This window comes from Chrysemys picta, chromosome 1 (assembly GCF_011386835.1).
Source record: "Chrysemys picta bellii isolate R12L10 chromosome 1, ASM1138683v2, whole genome shotgun sequence".
NCBI lineage: Eukaryota > Metazoa > Chordata > Testudines > Emydidae > Chrysemys > Chrysemys picta.
The window spans coordinates 15,840,197-15,867,955 of NC_088791.1; the positions used below are offsets into that span (position 1 = coordinate 15,840,197).

The window sequence follows — 27,759 nt, forward strand, 5'->3', positions numbered from 1 at the left end:
TTCTAGAATTCAAAGTCTACCAGAATTTAAAACCTAGAAGGCCATGCAAGTTGGAGAATACGAATAGGATTGCAATATGCAAATAAACCAAAATTAACTGTTTTACTGGACAGATGTAACAATCCAATTAGCCAACAATAAATTATCCATAATTGTCTTGAAATCAAGGGTAATAGTGTTTTAACTACTGTATAGCTGCTTTGTAAAAATAAAATTACCCTGGATTAATCTATTGATATTTAGTTTTAAATGGGTACTTTTTAATTACAAGTATGAAAGCTACTTGAATGCTAGCAAGCAAAATCTTGGTTAACTAAGACATTTTGTACTGTTGGGGTCAGAGGTTCAAACTTAAGCTAAAGAATTTAAATGTGCCCCATTCATAAGCAACACACAGCGCAATGCAGTGCTATTCTGACACCAATTTTCATTCAGTTGAAAAACAAACTGCCTTTTTATTTTTGTGCCAAAACACTCTATCCTAACGAGAGAGTCAGAAAGTCTACAAAGAGCAATACTGAATAATAATTTATGTAAAAAGTTGATGGGTGCGGGATACTGTTCACATTAATCGGTAAGTGCACAAATGCAGTGTTTTGCATGCACTAGCAAAGAGTTCATTGGGGAAGTGGTTGTTTAACAGTTGATACGTATTTGAACAGAAAAACAAAACAAAACAAAACAAAAACCACTTTTAAAATAAAAAAAACAACCTTTGTCTAACCTTACTGTTTTGGATATCAATGTAAAATAATTCAGACTATATGACTTGAAATGAGTACAATTATCCATGAAGACTAAACATATTTGAAATACACTGTTTATTCTACTTTCTAGAAGGATGCTGTTCTTCTGACCTTTTAAATCAAGGACAGACACATAATGCCTTCTGACATTTTGTTTCTCCACTGACATTATGGAGGGATGTTGGAAACTCCTGGAAATGGTAAGTATAGTTTGTAGCAGCATTAGAAAAAGGCAACTAGCATACTGGGTAACATGGCACCTTTGAGACTGAGGCTAGGTCTACACTACCCGCCTGAATCGGCGGGTAGAAATCGACCTCTCGGGGATCGATTTATCACGTCCCGTTGGGACGCGACAATCGATCCCCGAATCGACGCTCTTACTCCACCAGCGGAGGTGGGAGTAAGCGCCGCCGACAGAAAGCCGCAGAAGTCGATTTTGCCGCCGTCCTCACAGCGGGGTAAGTCGGCTGCGATACGTCGAATTCAGCTACGCTATTCACGTAGCTGAATTTGCGCATCTTAAATCGACTCCCCCCTGTAGTGTAGATGTACCCTAACAGAAGTATTGGGAGCATAAGCTTTCGTGGGTAAGAACCTCACTTCTTCAGATGCAAGAAGTGAGGTTCTTACCCACGAAAGCTTATGCTCCCAATACTTCTGTTAGTCTCAAAGGTGCCACAGGACCCTCTGTTGCTTTTTACAGATTCAGACTAACACGGCTACCCCTCTGATACTTGGGTAACATGGTATCCCTCAGAAAAGAGTCCGTTAATGAACAATTTGTAAGTTTTTAGGGTAGGGAATGTGCTATCTACTTTTGTAAAGCACGTTAATATTTTATTGTATAATTATATATTCTTGGCACTATATGCTGTACATAATACAGCATTTAGAATTCTTACAAAAATATTAAAAGTCTGGTTTAAAAACAAAAGAAAAAAGTGAGTTACTTGAGGAGCTGGTACCCAAAGGGCTGCAAACAGCATATCTACCAGCTCGGCTCTTCCTACTGCAGCCCTAGCCAGTGTTCCATCTGTAGCTCTATGGCAGATACTCTTACTGTGACTAGACTTACTGTGACTAGACACCTGAGGTTCAGAGCAAACAGACCAACCAACATACATCAGTGGTTCTCCAGCTGAGTAGCATAACCAGAGTTAGGCATCACTGGAAAAAGGTAAGGGAACAGGAGGCAGTGAACAGAATGCAGCCTAAGCCAGAAATCTACAGCTGGATCACTGTCCAGTTGAGGACCCACAGAGCAGGAGAGGGACATTTCCAGGAGAAAACATGGGAAGGGCATTTTGAAGCACTTGGAAGAGAGGAAGGGGTAGGAACAGTCAGCATGTATTCACCAAGGGCAAATCATGCCTGACTAACCTGATTGCTTTCTATGATGAGATAACTGGCTCTGTGGATATGGGGAAAGCGGTGGATGTGATATATCTTGACTTTAGCAAAGCTTTTGATACAGTTTCCCACAATATTCTTGCCAGCAAGCTAAAGTATGGATTGGATGAATGGACTATAAGGTGGATAGAAAGCTGGCTAGATTGTCGGGCTCAATGGGTAGTGAACAAAGGCTTGATGTCTAGTTGGCAGCCGGTATCAAGCGGAGTGCCCCAGGGGTCAGTCCTGGGGCCAGTTTTGTTCAACATCTTTATCAATGATCTGGATGATGGGATTAATTACACCCTCAGCAAGTTTGCAGATGACACTAAACTGGGAGGAGAGGTAGATAAACTGGAGGGTAGGGATAGAGTCCAGAGTGACCTAGACAAATTGGAGGAGTGGGCCAAAAGAAATTTGATGAGGTTCAACAAGGGGGGGGGGGAGGGATAGCTCAGTGGTTTGAGCACTGGCCTGCTAAACCTAGGGTTGTGAGTTCAATCCTTAAGGGGGCCACTTAGGGATCTGGGGCAAAAGCAGTACTTGGTCCTGTTAGTGAAGGCAGGGGTCTGGACTCGATGACCTTTCAAGGTCCCTTCCAGTTCTAGGAGATATCCTATCCTATCTCCATTAATTTCATATTTCATAAGGACAAGTGCAGAGTCCTGCACATAGGAAGGAAGAATCCCATGCACTGACAGGCTGGGGACCGACTGGCTAAGCAGCAGTTCTACAGAAAAGGACGTGGGGATTACAGTGGATGAGAAGCTGGATATGAGTCAACAGTGTGCCCTTGTTGCCGAGAAGGCCAACGGCATTTGGAGCTGTATAAGTAGGGGCATTGCCAGCAGATTGAAGGATGTGATCATTCCCCTCTAGTCAGCATTGGTGAGGCCTCATCTGGAGTACTGTCCCCAGTTTTGGGCCTCCCATTACAGAAGGGATGTGGACAAACTGGAGAGAGTCCAGCAGAGGGCAACAAAAATGATTAGGGGGCTGGGGCACATGACTTATGAGGAGAGGCTGAGGGAACTGGGCTTATTTAGTCTGCAGAAGAGAAGCAGGAGGGGGGGGATTTGATAGCAGCCTTCAACTACCTGAAGGGGGGTTCCAAAGAGGATGGAGCTAGGCTGTTCTGTGGTGGCAGATGACAGAACAAGAAGTAATGGTCTCAAGTTGCAGTGGGGGAGGTCTCAGTTGGATATTAGGAAACGCTATTTCACTAGAAGGGTAAAGAAGCACCGGAATGGGTTACCTAGGGAGGTGGTGGAATCTCCATCCTTTGAGACTTTTAAGGCCCGGCTTGACAAAGCTCTGGCTGGGATGATTTAGTTGGTGTTGGTCCTGCTTTGAGCAGGGGGTTGGGACTAGAGGACCTCCTGAGGTCTCTTCCAATCCTACTATTCTATGATTCATGTGGGAGAGTGGATACTAAGGGAGTCATAATGGGCAAAGGGGGAGCTGTACAAGATCTTAGCCAACAAACTAACTATTAGTTCTCACTCAACACTGATTGCACTTGTTATTGAATATTAGTAATTGGAAGATTAACGCTGATCTGTCAGATAGATTCACATTTAAAATTCTTCTAGAAATTATTTCAGTAATTGTGTTTGTTCTATGTTAGAACAAAGAATGCACTCTACAGAATAAATGAAAGATGCTCAGAAAGAGAACTGTATATGAATCAGCCTTTGATAATCTTGAAACCTGCTCAGGGATCATTAAAGAAGAGCATTTGTTCAAAACTTGGATTCACATTAAACTAATAAAACCAGTAAGGCATTTGGACTTCAGCCCCATTGTAATCAGCACAAGTTTTTCTGCAGTGATAAAAGTATTATACCATTTCCATTTTTCAAGTGAGGTTCTGGAAACGTACAGTAACACTTGTTCCATTTCCCATGCTTGCATCCTTCCAACATGCTGTAGAGATTAGACTGCTCAAATTAATCATTAGCTGTGGCTGTTAAAAGCTGTTTATTTTGTTCCTTTTTCAATGAGTCTCTAAAGAGTACTGGATAATAATGACCTAAAATCCATGTAAAAAGGACTTATTTTGTTATGCATAATGATAATTTATTAAATATTACATCTTATAGATTCAGTATAATTTGGCAAGTATTACAGTAAAGGTAAAGAGGAAAACTGATTTAAGCACAGTATAATGTAGTGTTATAAAAAAGGACAGGCTTTTTAGGCTTGGTCTACATTAGAGAGAACAGCAGGTTACATGTCTGTCAATCAACTGAAATGCACCTTGCGTCCACATGCAAATATGTTCAATCAATTTGTTGCCTTTCTGATAATCTATTTAAGTTACCCCAATAACTTGCAAGGACAAAGGGTCAGCTCATTGGTGGTGAGGACACATCCCACTCACACCAGCTCCACCACTAAAGAATTATATGAGCACAACCTTTTAATCTCAGATGCAAAGCAGACATTCGGGTTAACACCAAGATAATCAGTATGCAAAACCATGGTCATTACACAAGAACACAAGAATAGAAGGTCTTTCGAATAGTACACACTAATAGGATGCAAAGATGGGCTGGAAGATAGCTATTTCACCATGTACAGTAAAAGCTTTATTTTCCAGCACGTTGGGGGAATGGGGACGCTGGTAAGTCAAAAATTCCAGTTAACTAAGAGGGAGGGAGTTTGGGTGTGGGAGGGGCTCAGGGCTGGTGCACGGGAGGGGGTACGGGGCACAGACTCTGGGAAGGAGTTTGGGTGCGGGAGGGGGCTCAGAGCAGGGGGTTGGGGTGTAGGAGGGGGTGCCGGATCCGGGCAGTGGTCACCTCAGAGGGCTCCTTGCAAGCGATGACATGTCCCTGCTGCTCCTAGGTGGAGGCGTGGCTAGGCAGCTCTGCACGCTGCCTCCACCCACAGGTGCCGCCCCCACAGCTCCCACTGGCCGCGGTTCCCGGCCAATAGGCGCTGCGGAGCCAGGTCTCGGGGCGGAGTGGAAGCAGCGCGCAGAGCCACCCGAGGTGAGCACCGCCTGGATCTGGCACACCCTCCCCCATACCCGAACCGCCTGCTCCAAGCCCCCTCCCGCACCCAAACTCCCTCTCAAAGGCCACGCCCTAACCCCCCTCCCACACCCCCTCCTGCACCCTGAACCCCTTGTGGCCGTTCATCTGCCTAGGAGCAGCAGGGACATGCCGCCACTTCCAGAGCCAGGTAGGGAGCCTGCCAGCCCCGTGCCAACTGGACTAAAAGCCGGATTTTCAATGAAGATCCGAAATGCCAGTTTATAGAGCTCTCCAGCTGTTAAAGTGCTGGATAACACAGCTTTTACTGTATACAGCTGTTTAAATGGAAAAAATGGTACAGGAGGCCCAAGAACCAAACCTTGTTTATTCATAGCAATTAATACAATCCTGAATGGACTAGGACTATAAACAAGACATTCTTTAAGAGACTGTTCTCTTCCACAAAGTACTACCTTTATGGGTCAAGGTCAAAGGAACATGAAAATTACAAGGGAGGGACTCCAGGAAGGTACAGAGAGATGACACATGAAATCTGAAAATCAAAGGCTGCAACATTAACAGCTGCCTGCCAAAAGATGAGATGAGATGAGATGTTGGCAATGCACACTCTAGAAAGGTACGATTTTTTTCTTCATGTCAAGCAAATAAGGTGCACCTATCTAGATGAGCTTTGGCAGAGAGTAAGGCTAGATACATTACACAGATCAACTAGTTTGGTTTAATATAATTTTCCCTCTATCTATTTATTTTCTTAAAAGATGATTTTTTTTAAACATGCCATTTGAGTCTTAGGCTGTTTGCAGTTAAAATCTCTGACCTCTTAAAATAGGCGGTCAAGGAGAAAACGTTGGAGCTTTTAATTTATAGAATTCCCATCAAAGTGCCACTCAGATAACAGATGTGGTCAGTAAAGGGATGGGAAAAGCTGGCTGACCATAAGGAGAGGCAGAAAGAAGGCACAAAGGGTTTCAGTACAACAAAACTCCCATGACAGCTCAATGAGATAAAGCTATTATCTTGAGATTATTCATAACATATAGCAAGATCTCACATAGAAACTAACTACTATACATCACCACTGTATCTTACTGCAATGCTTCCCAGGACAATCCATATAATAAGATTCGAGGATTATCATTCTATATCACTCTGAAGCCTAGAATGAATGTCTTTTGAATTAATGTGAAGCAATGGAAACAGCTGGAAGCACGGCTGAGAACTCTTTTTTGTTAGAATATCACCAGGTTCAATCATCACTGGGATTTGCAGTCTACTACTGTCCAGTTTTTAAGTTCTTGCCATTTTGACTCTATAAATGATATACGTGTGGTATACAGTAAGGCAGCTATGCCTTATATATGCCAAGAGTCCTAGACCACAGAGGCTGAGTTACCTCTGATATCACTATGAAAGGTAACTCAACCAATCACTACCCATACTCTACAGCTGAATGAAATGCAACAATTTCATTGGCTGAATGAGGGAGATTGCATAGATAATGGATTACTTGGCCCAAATGCCATACCTGTGCAACAGGATGGACTTTCAGCTACGAGTATTGAAGTTCTGAGTGACACGTGAACTTCTTTTTCCTGGAAAAGCTTTATTTTTGATGTCACTATTTGAACAAAACATGAACCACCAAAATATTTATTATAACCGTAATTATCACCAGAAAAGGTAAGTTGCAATAGTATCCATACTGAAAACTTTTCCAGTACCAACAATCTTAGTTTGCTTGCTGATTTTAAGTTTATCCTTAATCAATAAGCAAATACCACCAGAGAAGTGTGCATCAATGGTAAACGTAGTAGACACGTGCCTTCGTAGTTGCACTGTACATTGTTGTCTGTTTAAATCACTAAAGCAAAGTTAAATAAAGTGTTACTCTACATTTTTTCTCCCTTTTCCTACCTTTGTCTAGGAACTATGAAGAGAGCTCGTACTAACTTTCTTCTATTGGCTTTTGTGTTCATACTCATGCAAAAATCCATTGCTGCCTATAAGAGAAAAGTCAATGTTTCACCTTTAAACCGGAATTTCTACACAGAAAGCAGTAAAACCTACGTATTAATAGTGTCTGTTACTTAAATCAAGCTTTTGCTACTTGCAATTGCTTAAAAAATAATAATATAATCTTCATTTTCTAACTAGAATCTACACATTCAGAAGACATGAATGTTTTAATCTATACTAGAGTATAGATTTTACCTTTGGACTACTAGATGGAAAATGGAAACTTTGGGCTAATGGGGAGGGAGAGAAAGAATCAGTCAACTGTCAGGGAAACAGTTGCAAGGTTCACTAGCTGGACAGAGGCTGGGGAGTTTGCCTTTTCTGTAGGACCAACAGCCACATATGGCAATTGTGCAGGTATAATAGCTATTACTGATTAACTCCAGATGTGGATGATATGATTCCAGAATAAGAATGCCTTATTCTGAATTAATTTAACCCACTTCCTACATGGATTAAGCCATTTTGGGATAAAGCACTCTTATTCCTGAATAAGATCATCCACACATGAAATTAATCAGGACTAGCTGTTGCACTTGAAACTCACATTCTACCTTAATTTGAATTAACATTTGTGTAGACAGGCCTTAAGTATCACCATCCCCTTACCCAGAGTAAGGTCTGATTCTAGATTCTAACTCTCTGGGTAGGCAAGCCATTACCCAACTGCTGCCTGTGTGAGGGAGAGAGGAGGAAGTACTCTCTCAAGATCAGGAAGAGACTCTACACATGCTAGACTCCAAAGCGTGAAGGTCTTTGAAACCAAGCAACATAGGTAGTTGATTTGGCATACACAGGACCTTATGATCTGATATGGCTACATAAAATACAAAAGAAATAGCCAAGTCAGCTGCCTGGAAAAAAAAAGCAGAAGAGTCTGAAAATTCTTGTGTAAAAACATTAAAAAAGTCTCCCTCAAGCCTATAACGCTGCTTACAGTTTCTCTTTCTATTACACTGGTAAACACCTGAAGTATACTTTTGATCAAATTAACATGCAAGACTTACTATTGTGGGATTATGGGACGATAATATAATAATGTGACTTTACCTTGTCTATGAGGTCTCTGTTGACACAGTTTGGGAGTTGCTGAAGGAAAGCATCTACTATCAGTTTTAAGTGAGACCCAGTACTGGCTTCTTCATCCTCTTGTTCTAGTAGAAGGCAAACAAACACCACATTTTATGGTGCACAATAAACCACCATTGTATTTAATTCTCTAAATGTGATACAGGGATCTGTTCAGTGCTTACAATACTCACCTATAGACACATGTGGGGGAGGGGGAAGAGACAAGGAAGTTAACTATTAACTAATCTAAAGGGCTATTGGCTGGATATCTTCCTATTCATGGACTATGAATAAATAAGTATTTTCTACCTGCTAAATTACACCCACTGGGTGCATCAGCAACTACATATTCTTACCAAGACATGAAAGGTTCTTTCAACCATATGATGTGGGCCACAAGAAGATCTGAATGAGGAGAGGTGGGCAATGAAAGAACAGTTACTTACCTTACAGTAACTGTGGTTCTTCAAGGTGTGTTGTCCACATGGATTTCACTTCTGGTGTGCATGCACATGAGATCAGATACTTTTGGCCAGCAGCATCCGTTAGGGCCGCACCTGCACCCTGAATCCCCTGGCAGCTCCCAACATAAGGGCATAAAAGGTGGAGTGGGCCCACCTGATTCCTCAGTTCCTTTGGCAATACAGAATCCAGATGATATAGAACTCCATAATAAAGGGGCAGGTCATGGAATCCATGTGAACAAGACATCTCAAAGAACCACAGTTACTTTAGGGCAAGTAACTGTCCTTTCTTCTGCTAATCCCAACATAGATGCCTTGCAAATTTCAGAAATTGGGATGCTTCTCAAAGAAGCCACAGAAGATGGACTGGTGTCTTGCCTATATGGATGGATCTAATCTAGCTATCTCATAGTATGATTTAATAAAATTTTGTACCTGCCTAGACAATCTTTGAATAACTACTACTTGACATTTAACCCTATCTACAATGCTACTAACAGCCTAGAAGAGCTCCTATCTGCAATATTACAAATAGCCTGTGAGTGCTCCTGAATAGACTTGTTTGATGTTAGTGGGAGAACAAACAGTACACATCAAGGGTGTGCAGGGTGGCTTTCCTTTGGTTTGACTAGGACCTGGGGGAAAAAAAATGGAAAGTGAATCACCAGATTTAAATGAAAATCAGACAATTTCTAGTAAAATGGAGGGTACAGCCTAAGAGTCTTTGAGGGACACTATGCAAGGTAGACTAGCCCTGTGGGCCTGAATCTCCCATATGGGTATGAAAGTTGCACAGTGCACAGAAAAGTGGACACTGCAGGGGTTCCATCTCGAGGTCCTGTGTGGAAAGAAGGAACTGAGAGATGATTGGTCCCACTCTGCCCTTTATGCCTTCAGGTGGGGGGAGTGTGAGCGCATCAAAAGCACAGGTGCAGCCCCAATGACACTATAGACCAAAAGAAACTGCTCTCAGGTACATGTGCACCAGAAGTGGAATCCATGTGGACAATCGCTCAAATGATTCACACAGGGCAGAAGGTCTGGTGGAACCAACAGCATCCGGTGAGAAAGTCCCATGAGCTCCACAGACTGGCAAGACAGACTACAAACAAAGGTGTCAAAGTCCTGAGAGGCAGAGGTGCTGGATGTGCAAATGGAAGCCATATGCTCTTGAAATACCTCTCCTCCATACTTGCCAACTGTCTGATATTTAAAACCCATCCTTCGTGCTCCCTGTCCTAGTTATAATCCTGGGCAGCTGGTAGAGCAGTTAAAAAGCTGGCCTTTTGACCTCGGAGTCTCTGTGGAGGGGAACATATGGGAAGGATGCCCGAGACACGGTCTCTTCTAAGCTTCTCCTGTCTACTGGAGCTTGAGAGCTGAGCAGGGCAGCACAACTGTAACAGGGAAGAGAGTCCAGGAAACAGGCAGAAAGTACACTCAGCGTGGTTCTTAAGTATAGAGGGGGGAGAAGACTGCCTAATCCTTCCCCTAACCATCTTTGGGCTGAGTGGGAGACACATGCGTGAAAGTGGGATGCAGAGGAATAGAGAACACAGGGAAACTTAGGAAACAGGGAATAGAAAAGAATTTGTGCAACCCCAAACCTCTTTCCATTGCCAGGAAAGGAAAAAAAAAGGGAAGAAGACTGGGCTTGCACAAGCACAAGAGATGCCTCCTGAAGACAGAGGAGAACTTAGACTTCCATCCTCCACTGAAGATGCCAGAGAACATAGTAGGCCACTGGCACTTCCTGCCTTTTGAAGGCAACTGGCAGGTTGGAGGAGCTATTGAGAGATCGAGATCATGGGCGGGGGGGGGCGGGGGGGGGGGGACGGGACAAGAGATAGAAAGAAAAGAGGCCCATAAAGTTCTAAATACTTAATTTAACTTCAAACATTGAGGCCCTGAGAAATCTATCTATTTCAGCAGACTGCATGTAACAGCTCCCAAACCAGAGGCATTTCATTTTTGGAGAAATGTCTATGGAAATGGATTTAAAATGTCCCCCTCTCCATTTTCTCCTATTTAGGCTTCTCTAGCTATGCTCTCCTGGCTAATCTCCAGCATTTTCTTTGGTAGCTTCTCATCCTTCCCTCTACCTCCTATCTGTTAGCATTCCTCATGGTTCTCTCTCCAAACAGCCTCTATACTCTCTGTAGGGGATCACATCTGTTCTCATTATCTCAGCTCCCATCTCTATGGTGATGGGTCTTAAAAAACAAAACACACCTGTTTGCTCCACTCCTCTCTCCAATTACCTCTCAGACAACCCTTCTGGGAGGTCCCACTATCATTTCATACTCCATCTACTCCACAATTTTAATTTTTTTTAAATGTATTATTTTTACAAGTAACAATTAGAATTACTGTAAATGGAAGAGAGAAAAGAAAAATACTTTTATTTTGGACACTTGACAGTACATTATTTCATTGTTTCTCCTGTATAGTCACTCAGTTTCCCCCTTTTATTCCAGGAGTCTTTCACAGCAACAAAGAGAAAAATGTTTTAAATAAGAAAAGCCACAAAAATTGGCAGGGGATACCAATACTGCTGTAGTATCTGAAAATATTTTTAATTTACTTCAAGTCAAGTTGATGGGGTCTTATAATTTTCAGGGGAATAGGCTGATAGAGATAGGGAAATGACTGGAGCCTTTTGGTCATGAATTATTCATAATACCTACTATTATCGCTGTAGAAGCTACATTTGCCTCTTCCCTCCCTACTGTCTCAGGAAGCCTGGGTTCCTCTCCTGCTAACCCCTCTTCCATTAGTATATAACAATGACTACATTCCACCAGCTAGTTCTATAGAAGCTCCTGGTGCTTCCCCTGGCTCCATAGCTGGGCTAGTAGCTTCTATCTCCCCTAGAAGCTCCACCCTACCAGGGAGCAGAGAATGTTTCAGCCTCTAGGTCCTTTTGGTCTTTGGCCTCTCTGTTTAGACAGCTGACAAAGGAACAAGTTAGTAACAATTATGGAAGTGTTTTTTGTGAGGTGGTCACCTGTCCACTGTATTAAAATCATCAAATTAATTTCAAACTGAGCAGCCATTACATGGTGAGAGCTTTCAGATGCTACTAACCAGGACTGGATTCAAGTTGGTGTCTTGGGTCCTGATTCAGCAATGCACTTAAGCACATGCTGAACATTACACAAGTTTTTAACTGCTTTACTAAAGTACAGTCTTCTTAGTGAAGAAAGACTCCAGATCATAATTACCAGCTTTCTGAGCCATCCAACCCCTCAGGATAATTCACAGCAAATATTTCTCGACATTTTGTTTTTTTCTTTTTATTTCTAGAACAGCTTTCCCAGTCCTCTAAATAGGATATTGAGTAACAGGCATAATATTCAAACTCATTTTCTGAAAGTTCTCTCTGTTGTAGACTTGGTATTAGAAGCCTATTTTAAACCCTAGCTATGTATCGACACTAACTTCCTTCTACTCCCAACACCTTTGTGCCCTTCGCTATGTCCAGTCCTCTCTTCTTAATACTCCCTTTGTCTCCCTCCACACAGCTTCATTCCTTCCACATGCCAAGCACCCTCCTCTCTTTCAAGCAGCACCTCAAAACTCACTTCTTTCAGCTTGTTTTCCATCACTATTTTCAGCTCCGGTGCTATCTGCTCCCTCTTTCCTGCCTGAGCATACTAAAAATAAAACAAAATTAAAATGTACCCAAAATAAACATGACAGAAGTAAAATAAGTTGATCCAAATCCCTTATAAATAATACTTTTCAATGAGCAGTTTCAACTTTCCTTCTGAGTATCATATCCTCCCTTTCCGTCCTCATAGTTTTATTACTTATTATAGTTACATTAAACAGAAATTTTAAGCTTCTTGGGGTGGGGACTGTTTCTTCTTATTCATCAGTAAAACTCCACACATACCATGCTACATAGTAATAGTCTTCTTTGTGTAAAGTCAAACTGACAAAGTTAATTTATTTTGGAATTTAATTTAGAATCCAAGAGGACATCTTCAAAAGACGTCAATTCTATCCACTGCCTGGTGACATGTAAAAACTAGTTCAAGTAATTTCCTAGTAACTGGTTATGGGTAAGGTGAAAATCTGTGGATTCCACTGTGTTGTTACCACTCCCTCACGGACTGGAAAGCTCAGAAACTGAAATGACTCTTCTACATTGGCAGCAACTGGAATATCAGGCCAGCCAACTGGTGGTCATTTTAACATTTTTTTTTATTGGGGGTGGGGCGGAGGGCGGTATTACTTATCAAAGACACTTGTGTACATAGCTAAAGGAACTTGGGACTCTCACAATTTAGGATAAATAGTTACTGTCACCACAACAACAGAAAAGGCAGTTTCAGAACTATATAGCACCAATCACAAAGAAGCAAAACCACCTAGTTTTCTACACCTGCATTGGGAACACTTTGCAAACATGCAAGAAAAATCTCTCCTTGTGCTTTAAAAGGATTGATTCAATTACTTTCCCTTAATTAGTTAAATGATATAAAAAATGGGGAGCAAAACTTCCACATGGGAAAGACAGGATTTTGGTCACACTTGGGTAGTATCCTTTCTCTGTGAATCATTGTTATGTATCAGCACTTATATAATGCAGTAAGGAGCATGTTAGAAATGCAGACTAAGCGGTGAGAAAAGAGATTTCTCTCAATTTTATCACCTATGTTTCCCCTGTCCTTTACCCTCAGACTGCTATTTCAAAGATTCCTTTCACATAGTGTGATGGAAAGACAATAATGAATATGGTTTCACTAAAGCAATCTCAAAGCTAATTTAGTGCTTCTATTTGATTAACAAGTGATGAGAAACCTGTTTATAGAACAGATGTGTTAAACTGTCCTTAATCAGCATTGTATTTGCAACTGCCCCAATAACATAAACAGTTCTGTTAAACTAAGTTATAAAACATGTGGATGCACACCATGCCAGACAATTTAAACTATGGCAAGCTTTTTAATAGTTTTAACACTAGGGTGTACAGGAGTAAAATGTTAAACATTTCAGTAAGCATACCCGTGTCTTTAATAGTGAAAAATATTCACTAGCAAATTTCAAATAGCTGGCAGAGGACTGGATTGCTTACATAATTTTGCGGTTATTATGTGGTTTATTTGGAAGATCTCAAAGCACATTTGTTGTGTGAGACTTATACATGCGCACTAAGCACAGAAGACAGCCCTTATTAATTTTTTCCGGTAATGACAAGTCTGTGACTAACTCTAGCTGACTAGACTAAACTAGACTTCAGCTGGTAGGAGCAGCTGCAGAAGCAAGCAAAGCAGGGACTGCTACATGGGGTGGGGAGGAGTAGGTAAAATGGGAGCCAGATGGAGCCATCCCTCCCTCTAGCATGCTCCAGACCCATAACTGTGCAGAGGAGACCACTTCAGAGAAACTAGAGCCTTCCCTCCCCATGTTGTGTGGTCTTAGGGAAAAATTGCAGAGAGAAATCAGTCAGAGACTCCAGACAGTAGAACCAGCTACAGAAGCAGCTTCTGACATTCAGAGAACTTGCTACAGTTTTGACGTGACATTCTTTACTCCATGTTGACTGGCTGTTTGTTCCAACCTTCTCCCTCCCACTCCCTTAGTCTCTTCATCTCAGCTTCACTCCACACATGGCCCTCTTCCCGTTCTCTTTTACTCTGTCCCCATCACCTCCCCCTTCCCTTCAACATTCCCTCTCCCTTCACTTTTCTTTTCATTTAAACTTAGCCCCTCCTAACTAAACCCACCCCAAAATTTTGTGGCACTAACACAACGTTTCCTGCCTTCACTTTGTTCACTCTACTTGTGTGTTTTACCCTTTTCCCACCCTGTATCTGTCTTATCTATTTAGTTTGTAAGCTCTTCAGGACAGCGATTGTCAACTACTCTGTGCTTACAGTGCCTAGCACAATGGGACTCCATTCTTGGTTGGTCCTTAAGCACTACCATAATAAACATGATTAATAATGGTAATAATATATTGTCTCAATTACAGTTAACTTACAATCTTCCAGAATGTAAGAAAAAATGTCACCAAATGATGCATGTGGTGATTAAGAGAAAGACACTCAGCTTCCCCAGGTAAGGCCATCTTGCAAAACTGTCACTAGATTTTGGTTATGGAGGAATCAAGCTCAAAAAACAATCAACTTATCAAATGGAAATTAAACACCAAATTTATAGAAGTGTCTCAGTTTAGATTTTTGTAATACACTTCCCTAAATTTGTGTACAATATGTAGGGTTTGCAGTGCACTCACAATTCGTTCAATAGATTCCTCCATATGCTTCAAGCAAACGAATTTTTACATTTGGTATTTTGTTATGCCGTTATAATTTTCATTCTGTTTTGAAAGAGTCCCTTCCCCCTCCATGCTCCACCACTGACTCAGGATCTTAACTTTCCATGCTGAGCTAACGTAATTATTGGTCCATTCGTATTTTGTGACATGTGTTTGAGACATACTCTCCCTACCATACTGGCTAGGATCTGTGCACTGTCATTGTTCAATTGTGAATGTTAGTCTGGTAACCTGGCATTGCTTCCCAATTTTTTGGGGTGTCAGTGAGCTAAGAGTATGTCAAGACATCACCTGCCTGCATTTCTGATCTCATTTTCTGCAAAACCCCCTACGCTCCTCTCACCTAAAAAAGATACGTCTCTCAGAAATAAACATTATGTGTTTAATGTTGTGCCCACAATGTGCTTTCAAGACAGACATGGAGGAATGGTCCTTGCCCCAAAGATATCACAATCTAAGGGATGGACAGACAGACAAGTAGACATAGGTTGGAGGAAGAGGTAAACAGTTTTAACTATACATATCAAACAGATGCTTGAGCAGAATGGCAAAAGTGGGTCTTCAAGGGGGACTTAAATACCAAGAGTGTACAGGAAGTGCAGATAAAGGAAAATTGACCACCGCATGGAAGAAGACATGGATATATTTATGCAAGAAGCTGACAGCTGGATGGTTGACAAGACAAAGCAAGAACAAGGAGGATAAGTAAGGAAGGGATGATTTATGCAGGGTTTTGAATTGATGGCCATAAGCTTGTCTCTGGTAACGTAGGGGATGTGGAGTCATGAAAGGGAATTCAAAAGGAGGAGTGAGATGATCAAAATGACAGGCAAGGAAGATGACTTAAGCTGCAACATTTTATATAGATTAAAAGAAACATGGGTGTTGGGCAGGATGCTACAGCAGGCAAAGCAGGATATAATGAGGACATGAAGGTGAGATTTAGTTTCAGGGATGGAAAGAAAAGGATGGATCTTGGATACCTTGGAGGAAGGAACAGAAGGATTTGTATTAAGCCTGGATGTCTGCAGCAAGAGGAGCTGGGCAATCAAAAAATTACCCCCAAATTGTGGCACTGAGTGACAAGAAGGTCATTCGTGTTGATGACAGTAGCATAGAAAGGAGAAGTTGAGAAGAAATATCAGTAGCCAAAATGAGAGACTGGATGGAGGGAGGATCCTTTCTTCCTTCTCATTAATACTTGCTCCCTTCCTTAATGTGTTGCATTTGTTTGCAGTGTCCTATTTAGAAAGCTCTCTGGGGCATGGAGAACATCTTGATGCTCACAGAGACATGCAATTTATAGCAATTATCCTACAGTAACTGCTCACTTAACGATGTAGTTATGTTCCTGAAAAATGCGACTTTAAGCAAAACAAAGTTAAGCGAATTCGATTCCCCCGCAAGAATGAATGTAAATGGGGGTGGCACGCGGGGTTAGGTTCCAGGGAAATTTTTTTCACCAGACAAAAAACTATATATATATATATATATATATATATATATATATATATATATATACACACATATACACACACACACACACACACACACACACAGTATAAGTTTTAAACAAATAATTGAATACCGTACACAGCAATGATGATTGTGAAGCTTGGTTGAGGTGGTGAAGTTAGAGGGTGGAAGAGGGTGGGATATTTCCCAGATAATGTCTTACTGCAAAATGATGAACTAGCATTCGGCTGAGCCCCCAAGGGATAACACATTGTTGTTAATGTAGCCTCACACTCTACATGACAGCATGAATGGAGGGAGGGGAGACAGCATGGCAGACAGACACACACCGTGCGTGCGAGAGAGAGAGAGAGAAAGATGCGCATTGCCCCTTTAAGTACACTGACACCACTCTATGTACATTGCCTTTTTAAACAGATCAGGAAGTTGAGACATCATCTGCAGCCAGCAAGCTCCCTCCGTCCTGAGCCCCCCATGTTCTATGGAGAAGGGGTTGGCAGGGAGCAGGGGGACACCCTGACATTAGCCCCCCTCCTCCCCCACCCCCGGCACAGCAAGCAGGAGGCTCCGGGGAGCAGCTCCAAGGCAGAGGGCAGGAGCAGCACATGGCAGTGGGGGGAGGGACAGCTGAACTGCCGGCAATTGATAGTCTGCTGGGTGGCTGCCGCACAGGGAACTTAGGGGAGCGCGGAGTTCCACCCTGGTTACAAGTCCCTACCAGCTAGCTGCAACGGGCTGCTCTTCCTGCAAGCAGTGGACAAAGCAGGCGGCTGCCAAACAACGTTATAAGGGAGCATTGTGCAACTTTAAACGAGCACGTTCTCTAATTGATCAGCAACGTAACAATGAAACAATGTTAATCGGGACGACTAAGTGAGGAGTTACTGTATTTTAGCAGTACTTTAAAAAAATATAGTTGAAGTAGGTCTACTAGAAAAGTGACTATGTAAAGATGGCACATTCTTAGTCAATGGATCTGCTCCCTCTGTGTATTAGAATCATATCTGATGACTGGAGTTATAAAGCTCGTTACTTACCATAACTCTACTTTTTTGGTAGTGTTGCCTCTGCATATTTTTGCATTGTGGAGGCACCCTCAGCACCACTGAGCTTCAAAAACCTTCTGAAAAACAGCACCCATTGAGGATGCACTATGACCTAGCAGTGAACTCAGTGTCCTTCCCCTTCTTCATCAGGTCATCCATCTTATAGCTGAAAAGACCCTCCCCCTTGAAAAGGTGGTCTGCAACACTGACTTAAGCCACAGACAAAAGGCCCAAAGATTCAAGCCAGAAGTACTGATTCCAAAAGAGCTGATGACATCATATGAGTCAACACATCTGAACCATCACAAGTTGTCAGGACTGAGGTTTGGAACTTTATTTCCATTCCTTGGCTGGTAAAACCACCCATCCGCCAGCCTGCCTACTAGATCTCTTTGGTACATGGGAAGCTCCTGGCCCTGATAAAAGAGATCCTGTGGCAATACTTTAGAAGCAGAAATTACCCTCAGAATTGGTTACGTTCTTGCTCCTAAAGGCTCACATCTTTGAACTGATGAGGCTTCAGAGCCCACTTAAGACTTAGGAACCGACACAAATTTCTTCACTGCCAAAGTCATCCCCGCTTTGTTTGGCTTTGAAGTCAAATGCAGTCTATTCCTTCATGGGGGCAGAAGGATGACTTAACATAGCTTGGGGTGGGATTCATAAGGCTTCTGGTTTGAGGCCACAGAGTCTCTACTGACCATTGATGCAGGCTCAAATGTGAAGACCTTATACACAGAGCAGAAATCTGGGGAAGAAATATCCCCAGGCAAAATGAAGAGCATCATTCGCATCCACCTCTGGGAAAACCAAGAGACACAATGCACACAAAGAAAGTCCCTTCTCCTGCAGCTAACTGCAGAAAGGAAGTAATTGAGAAGTATATGGCCCTTGGCTCCTGACATTTGGCGCTGCTTTTCAGAAGGTTCCCAAAGTTCAGCAGCACTGGTAGGAAGCTCATAACTCACAGGTGGGAGTACACCACAACCAACTTAGATTCTTCCAGTTTTCACCTCTGCTATCTATACTAACATTGTTACATGAGAGAGGATGTGCTGGTTTCTATTCCTTCTTGTGCATCATTAGCAGGACTGTTTACTAAGTATCTATCAGAGAAGGCAATAGTTGTTACTGAAAGCAAAATCTGTATTACTGATGATGATGCACAAGAAAGAAAGAATCCTGTTTGACTTTTAGAGTCCACATTGGGCTTAAAAGTAAAACATCTTTTTACTTGTAAACTGAACACATTTGATAAGATAATTGATACACAAACATGAAGTCTCACATGCCATTTATTACCGTCACTTTTCTGAGTAGAACAGCCTTTACATTTAATCTTTCTCACAAGTCAATCAAATGCCAAAATAGTAACAAAGGTATCTATTAACCTTCACCACACAAACCTCAAAATAGTGGTTACTAAACCATCTTAGTGTCTTTACTGAATAGGAGAAGTTATTATTTCTATTTTTATCCTTTAGCAATTTTGGACCAGTTTTCTTTTCTTTTTGCAGAGCACTTTTATTTCTTATCTCTCTTTATTGACTGTTTTGTTAGAAGTGCCTGCTGAGCATAATAGGATGGAGGAAGGAATGACCTTGCTCAAAATTGCTTCTAGCTACTACAGATGTTGACCAAAAGAATTAAAGGCATCCCTCCACGCTAATACAAGGAATTGAAGAAATACCAGGACCCAGTTAGAAAACAATACAGTAGCCCTAAAAATGTTTATCAGCTCTGCTTTTACCTTGCTCATCAAGAAGCTTTTTTGTGAGATCTTCTGCTTCATCTCCACAGTCTAACTCCAAGTTATCATCATTAATGTCCAAATTCTCCATATCCAACTCCAAATCCTCACTACCAGCAACATCCTTATTATCCTTGGCATCTTTTGAATCTGTTTAAAAGAAAGCAGAAATATTTTACATGCAATGTTAACACACGTAGACATGGCTTAAAAATATTTTTAACACTTCTCTGACCAATACATTAGTCTTATTTGTCAACTCTGGACTTTGTGCCATTTTTCATGTCACCATGCATGCCTGGAACAGTCTTCCTAATTCACTTCCTTGTGTGATGTGCTTCTGTTAAAAGGTGCTCACCCCTTTTGAGTGTTTTGGTTTGTTCCCAATTGTACTTGCTGTGTCTTCATTGGGCTGGGATATGTTATTTGTTAGGACACTATATGTTATGTGTAGAATGCCTATGTTTAATATCCTGATTAAATAATAAACCCAAAATTGCAAAAGTGGCATCTGTTGAAATCCCCAGTGGAAGTTCAAAGTTTTAAATTTGAATGTCCAAGGATTTGCATGTCCAAATCAGGGAGAAAAATCCAAACAACTGGGAGGACCCAAGAACTTGAATACGTGAGTTTGCTGATAAACTTTGAAAGGCTGGCCAATCGTGCATAAAGTGAAGTTTTATTCTATTTTAATGTGTGGCACCCATGACATCACGTCATGCCAGAAGTGGTACAACTTCAGAACAATAGGATTGTGAAGCTGTTCTACACAGTCCAAGATAAGAGTGCAAAAACTTAAGAGGCGAGACTACCTAGGGAAAACAGTGGTATCTTCCATGGAGATTTTACAGTTACAATATCCCCACCAAATCTGCCTGAAATGTGAGATATGCAAGGCCAAGTCTCAGCCCCCAAAACACTGCAAGTTTCAAAAAATTTACAATGAACTTTTAAGTATCTCCTTTTTGCTCCCATCAGAAAACACTGTACAGCAGGCATTTTTTGGCTTGTGTTATAAAGGAGGTTGAACTAGATGATCTAATACCCTGTTCTTGTTTTAAAATCTGTGAACTTATGATAAGAATCTGACACTAAAATATATTTTTGTTTTCTTAGATGACCATCTTAATTCATCATAGCTAGAGTTCTTACCCCCTAGTATGCCTAAGACTACAACCTAAACATAACCAGAAGTATTCTTCCTGGTTTTACTATTCTTCTGCATACTGTATCTATAATCTCTAAATTAAATTAGTTTGCATTTTATAAACATATAGCCCTCTTTTTAAAAAGTTTGATATAACTTATCTATTAATTTTCATGAACTAAAAAAATATTTGATAAAACTTTCAAGTGGCATGTGCTTTATATGGAAATAGTATTCACTGGGGCACGCAATATGTTTAGTGGTTAGTACACAGGACTGAGGGTTTGTCTACACAGCAAGTTACTGCTCGTCAAGCCAGAATGTGAATCTACAGTACACCAGCTGGTACACTATAGATTCACACCATGGCTTGCCAAACAGTAACTTGCTGTGTAGACAAGCCCTCAGAGTCAAATGATTTGAGATCTATTCCTGACAGGCATTAACCTTTGTGACTTAAGTTTTCCCTTTTACGAGGGGGGGGGGGAAGGGAGAAGAAGGAAGGTATGTTTTTACATCAAGATGTCTCTACTAGGTTTTTGCACCGAGATAGTTAAGGCACAGGTAGTTTTTACCTCAATGCAGCTAATCCTAGTCAATCCCAGGTGTGTTAGGAGTGCGAGTGGGATAGGGTTGACCTTGATTAGCTACATCAAGGTAAAAACTAGTCCTGCCTTGTCTGCACTAGAAATTTGCATCAAGATAGCTAACAAGTTAATAATCTCAATGTAAAAAAACCCCATACGCTTCTTTGCAGTGAAGGCAGAGCCTTGTTTCTTTCATATATAAAGATACAAATATTAATACTTACCCACCAAAAACACACTGATATATTTGGGTGAAAAATGCTATCAGTGCTCATTTTTATTTATTATTATTTTCATAAGATAACTGTGTTCAGATTATCGATCTAGCATCATTTCTGTGCTCAAGATCATCCATCCTGGTGGAGTGTTCTGACTGCTATACAAATAATGATTACACCTCTACCACGATATAACACGGTCCTCGGGAGCCCAAAATCCCTACCACGTTACAGGTGAAACCCCATTATATCGGGGTAGCGGCAGCAGGGCTCCAGCGGTGATTTAAAGGGCCTGGGCTCTCCACAGCGGCCAGAGCCCCGGGCCTTTTAAATCGTCAGCAGAGCCCCGCTGCCGCAGCCCCGGGGTAGCAGCAGCAGGGCTCCAGCAGTGATTTAAAGGGCCTGGGCTCTCCACAGCGGCCAGAGCCCCGGGCCCTTTAAATCATCAGCAGAGCCCCACTGCCGCAGCCCCGGGGTAGCGGCGGCAGGGCTCCAACGGTGATTTATAGGGCCCAGGACTCCCCACAGCAGCTGGAGCCCTGGGCCCTTTAAATCGCCGCCCAAGCCCTGCTGCTGGAACCCTCGGGGTAGCAGCAGCAGGGTTCCAGCTGTGATTTAAAGGGCCCTGGGCTCCCTGCAGCAGCCGGAGCCCTGGGCCCTTTAAAGCGCCACGAGCCCCACTGCTGGAGCCCCAGGGTTACCGCGCTATATGCAAACCCATGTTATATCGGGTCGCGTTATATCGGGGTAGAGGTGTATTTCAACTAAAGACTTGTTACTTCTGCCAAACTTGCATGGCTGTTGACACAATAAAATTTTTTAAAAAGATCTAGAACATTTTCTTCCAAATTGTTTTACCTCTAGATTCATCCTTGCTGGAGTCCTTGTTCTGAGAACATTTTTCATTATCTTTAAACAAAATGGCTGGCACAAAAGCTTTTAGATCAATAAGGTTCTCATAGAAATTTCGAGCATCTTCATCTTCCCAGATGCCCCCTTCCAGGTCATATTCTCCAGGTTTGCCAGGGGTAAAAATGTCAATGCCAGGCCCATGTTCTGGAATCACAGAATGCACAAGTGACTAATTCATCAATATAATCATACTAAAAGAAAGATTTTCTTTTAAGCGAAGGGTTAAAGCTACATACAAGTTTCAGATCATCTCATTTTAAAAAGACAGACTTTTGGGTTAAACATTAAAAAAATGTTTCTCTGTTACTGCCACTACCTTGGCTTCTAAAATCGAAAGTTATTAAACACATATCCCCAGCATCTTAAAGTACAACCAGACTAGTCTCATTCAAGAAGAAATCAAAACAATAAAATTACAAAACTACATTGTGCAATCAAAAAGTTATCACAATTATATTAAACGAGATTGCTAAATGGAGTTATAGTAGAATTCATCCATATTAGCATCAGAAAGTGTTTAGATACATCATTTTGGGGCTGTTCATGCACCAACTGCCACAAATGTTTTATTTTCAGGAAATAAGTAAATGCTTGCAAAATCTGGAATATTGCAGTCCAGGGGTAATTAGCAAGGATGGATTAAAAAATGCTGGGGCCATGTGCACTATGGAAATTGGACCCGCCTCACATTCCTTAAACTAGACAGAGCACATGATATATAGTTTATAAATATGAGAACATCTCATTTTATTACTAGTAGTTTGGAAAAGACTTAAAGACCTAATATGACATGTTAATAATAATACATCTAGGAATATTTCATTTAAATATATATTGCTTTTTTTTTTTTTTTTTAATTGAATACTCACTCACTCTTTCTTGGCTTGGGTAAACATTTCCTAAGTAGATTAAGCGCTTGGAAGTATTTATGAAACGTGGCTTAGAAAGTAGCTTGACCATGCCTAGCTGACTCCCCAGTTATAGGGGAAAGACATTTTTGACAAAAGCAGAACTTGCCAGAGACCATACAGATCAGAAAACAGCAAGTACATTAGTGCATTGGATACCCGAGCCTCCTGCATGAGAGTTGCTTTGCTGCCTTTTGGAAAACAGACAGGCTAAGAGAAGAATTTTACCAGCTCCTAAGGGAAAGGGGTACCGAGTCTCAGTTGGCTCTGGGCACACGTTTGATTCGAATCAAAACCGATAAGGGACTGACTCAGACACTGATTGTGGGACTGGGCTTCAGTAGCTGAATGAGCAGGAAAGGTAGTTCTTTTCCCCTGAGAAGAAAGATGGTCTTGGGTGTCAATGGCGAGCTACCAGGACCTGAAGAGGACACACTGGCTCTGATGGCTCATAATACCAACACCGGCAAGGAAGCAGAAGGAGCCAGAGGTGAGCTGAACTCCAAAAAGGGATCTGAGAAACCAGACCTCTCTCAAAAGCCCCCTACACTTATGTGCCCGATTGCAGTGATAATCCAAGAGAGCTCCAAGGGGCCCAATTGCATAGGACACTAAACATGAGTAACGCAACAACACTGCGCCAGGGTACAAAGCCACTCACTGAACTTTGACTCATGGTGGGCGGGAGCAGTTGGGCCAATCTGATTGAGAGGGTTGCCCATAGGGTTGCCACCTCCAAGAAGCAGAAAAACTAGACATTGCCCCTCCCTACAGCATCCTGACCCTCCTCTACCCCATTCAGTGCACCCCTACCCACCCACCCACAGAAGCCTGATCTTCCTGTTCCTCTCTCAGGCACCCCCACCCCTCCACAAACCTGCTAGCCCATAAGCCCCTACACCTACCTCCTCTCGGGAGCCTTAGCCCAGGGAAGCCCCCTACCACTCCCTCCCAAGCTCCCAGGAATCCCTGTCTCACCCACTCCGGTCCCCCCTTCTTACTCCTCCCTGCTGTTGAACCTCAGGTTTGCCCTGCTTTCTGGCAGTGAAAGGAGCAGGAGCTGCCACATGGGCTCATTGAGGGCCTGGCATGTGGAGTGGGACCTAGGTGTGGCACCAGTAGGCACATGACCTGAATACTGTAGTGGAAGTAGCTGTGATGCCGCAGCGCATGCATGCAGCAAGGGTTGCCAGTTGCATTGTGCTGAGGTTTCCCCCCCCAACTTGTAACTTAGAAGTGGAAAAAAGCCCCAGCACATTGCAACCAGCAAAAGGGAAGAAAAACTGGTCAAGAGGGTTAAAAACCAGCCAGGTGGTCGGGGCCCCTGAGACTGGGGGCCCTGTGCAACTACACGCTGCTTAATTTGGGTCTGGCAATCATGGTAAGGAAACTGTTGGGATAATCACATTTCTTCTTCAAAACAGATTTATCAATTTTTTTTTTTAAGCTTGAGCATTTTTGGACAAACCTGAGGTCCATGATTTCAAGAATCTGAATATGTAAATACTAAAATTTGACAGCCATCAAGACTAGTGTGGCACATTAAATTTTTCTGTCATATTCAAAGGTCACAGGTAGCCATCTAGTGGCTTATCTAACAGGTCGTGCAACATTTTCCTAGCTGTATTTTGAAATACTTTAAAGGGCAATTAGTATATTTTAAAACGATATTGAATTGCTAAGCTCTGAGATGCAATTAACAGATAACTCTTCTAAAGCAGATTCAAACTACATTAAGAAGTAATTAAAACAAAGTGCCTTCTGTGCGATTTGAGAAACAAGGAAACACAACTAGTAAGGAAATAAGACAATTTAACTGAAATTTCATAGTATTTGTTTGCATATTTCTCTAGTAATCCATTCAAAATTTCATTTTAAACGCAGCTCATATAATCTTCAGATTCAAATGGTCTCTCTAATGTACAATAAAGCCTGTGAATGACTAGTTATCTGACCAAGTAATTCTTATAAAAATAAATGAAATATACTTACTTAAAGTGATGGGGAGGATTAAAGGTACAAATATGATTTTCTTTACATGGCACCCATTACCTTACCACCTTAATAAAGTCATCCTAACAGAGGTACAAGAGATTGCCAAAATTAATTAACACTTATAATAGTCCAATCTTTTTCTTTAACCTCCCATGTCCTTGGGCGCATAGGGCGCCCACCAGTTTCCACCATTTATTTTGGTCTTATGATGGCCTATTTAGGCTCAATAATTCACTGGAGGTTAATAAATTTAAAATGAAGCTTTATTGGCGTACCCTGGAATGCTTTGCCCTATTCCATATATTTAAAATGCGAGAGGCTAAGCTATTAACATTTAAAAGGAAACTTGCACTGAAAACAGAGATCAATGGGAGGGTTTTGTTTTTTTTCCCATAAAGGAAAGTCTTCAGTATCGTATAACCTATCAACCCTAAAAGATGTCCTACCCTCTGGTGTTGGTTTGTCTTGGGGAAGATCCGGCATATTTTCATCCAACAGATCAGCCAGAGACTGAGTATTTGCCAACAGCTTCTGATAGGACATTGCAAATTCTTCATACTGCTTGTGTCGGTCTTCACTCAACTCTCCTTTAGAGTGCAGAATACGCCTATAAAAAGAGCACATTTAAAAAAAAATACAATCAGACACTGTCCGCTTATTAAAGATATATTTGATCTATACTGAACCATTGACAAAGTTTTCCACTGAACATCATCAGTCTTCCCTCTGGCACAGAATTAAACATACACACTAAATGAGATAGTAGCAATGAGAGACAACAATCTGGCTAACACTACTATCGAAATTCAACTTAATACCAAATTCGATAAACTTAAATATACTACAACCACAGCCATTTTAACTTTAATGCCATTAAGAATAATCCGATTATGGAGACTGAAAGAACTGAAGCTTTTTTTCCCTTAAATATTCTGTAATGCAAGAGTTTTAATGTGCAATATTTTAAGTAAAATGTTTGACTAGTATTAAAGCAGGATAAAGACTGCTTTGCAGTCTATGACAATAGGCTTCCATTGTGCTGGTATCAGAAGGGGATGGTCATCACCAAGGGGCTCAGAAATGCCAGTTTTAAGAAGGAGACGTTTATTTCCAAGTTAGCCCAGTAACATGAGCTGACATCCTTGAAATAAAGTCTAAAAGAATTAGTTCTTAATGTACATTTTGGTTTCTTTTGCAGTACTATACCTGACAGTTTTTAATCAAGGAAAAATTTTAAATGCTGTTTTTAATCAAAACCTCTTTTCAAATACATTTACAAGTCCTAAATAGTATAGCACTCTTCTTATCATGGGAAGTTTAGGATGATGTGGTGAGCAAAAAAAGGTTACTGCTTTCTTGTCTCACCTATTTAATTACAACTGACTCAGGTTAAAATTCTATGAGCCTCTGCTAGAAACACCATCCTACCATCATACCTTTCTTATGAAAGGAAGAGCAGAGAGTGATGGGTCAAAAATTTCCCCTATTAATCACATTTAAAATAGAGGCATGTGCACAAATGCTGTGCACACTTATATTTTCTACTCCATTATTTCTACACATCCTTTCTATTCTTCTGGGTGGGCACGTAAAACATACATGAAACTTTCTTTCTTAAAATATTGTTTAACTACCGTGCGACAATAAGTAATGTTCCTCGGGAAATATATGGTATATCAGTGGCTTATAGGCCACTGTCATAATGAGCCACAAAAAATAGATCAGGTTACTCTGCACCACCGGTTCTCAAACTGTGGGTTGTGACCCCAGAGCCAGCATTAGACTTGCTGAAGCCCAAGGCTGAAGTCGAAGCCCAAGTCCCCCCAGGCAGCAGAGCTCAGGCTATGGGTTGTGTAAATTGACTGAATTGGTCTCCAGGAGACAATGATCTTGGTGTGGACACACACAACCAACTTAATTACTGTGGTGGCTGGATATCGAGTTACATTAAGATGACTTAACTTTGTAGTGTAGACATGCCCTCAGCAAATACAGTCCCAAGTTAAGAGACCTCAGAAATGGCAACTAAGATGAAAGTTACCAGATATATTTGGGACACTGGAGCAAAGTTGTGGCCCTATTGTAGTCCACTGAAGTCAATAACAAAACTCCTGTCAACTTCAATAGGGCCAGGATTTCATCCCATCAACGGAAATTATTCCTTTTCAAGTCAGTTTCTAGTCAACTCCAGTTTCTGATTAATCTTTTATACAGTTTGAAAGACAAGATTGTTTTTTAGATTCAGACACCAGCTGTTAAAAGCATACTGAATTCAAGTGGAAAAAAGCAAGATTAATCACAATGGCATGATATTAAGGTGAAATATCTGGTAGCTAGGTCTAGAAATAAATATTACATATACCCATAAAAATATCAGATTTTCATAATGTACTATTTGTTTCTAGCAATATTGATTTATAAAATTTCATATCTTAAAACCATGATTGGTCTACAGGAGCACTTCCTTGTCATTAGTTAAGGAAAAAAAGATATCAAGCCCTGTGCAATTTTTGATTCATATGCATTCTAAGCACATTTCAGTATTTGGCTAGAGCCACAGAACATGGATGTAAGCCATGTCATAAATCAGAAATACATTCTAGGCTTGAACAAAATCTCCTCCCCAAACTTGCAAGTATTCTGTGAAGGATTTTGTATTGTATTCTTTAGTTTATTTGGCTGCTCTCATCTATTCTAAATCAACATTTTAATAAATTAGTGTCAACGATATTTGTTAATT

General features: G+C 41.3%; 1 protein-coding gene across 18 annotated transcripts in view; it reads right to left on the bottom strand.

Annotated features, from left to right (window-relative positions):
* The window catches only part of UPF2 (UPF2 regulator of nonsense mediated mRNA decay), a 124,099-nt gene that overhangs the window by 80,076 nt on the left and 16,264 nt on the right, over positions 1 to 27,759 (bottom strand). For 10 of the 18 annotated variants that reach the window (XM_065598833.1, XM_065598584.1, XM_065598360.1 and 7 more), the window contains 6 exons: positions 25,466 to 25,626; positions 22,063 to 22,260; positions 19,253 to 19,402; positions 12,276 to 12,347; positions 8,207 to 8,310; positions 7,055 to 7,140 (listed from right to left, as the gene is read on the bottom strand). In XM_065598833.1, the coding sequence (XP_065454905.1) occupies positions 7,055 to 7,140; positions 8,207 to 8,310; positions 12,276 to 12,347; positions 19,253 to 19,402; positions 22,063 to 22,260; positions 25,466 to 25,626 (771 nt within the window). The remainder of the gene's footprint in view (positions 1 to 7,054; positions 7,141 to 8,206; positions 8,311 to 12,275; positions 12,348 to 19,252; positions 19,403 to 22,062; positions 22,261 to 25,465; positions 25,627 to 27,759) is intronic. The other 8 variants (XM_065598897.1, XM_065598867.1, XM_065598734.1 and 5 more) reach the window with 1 other exon arrangement.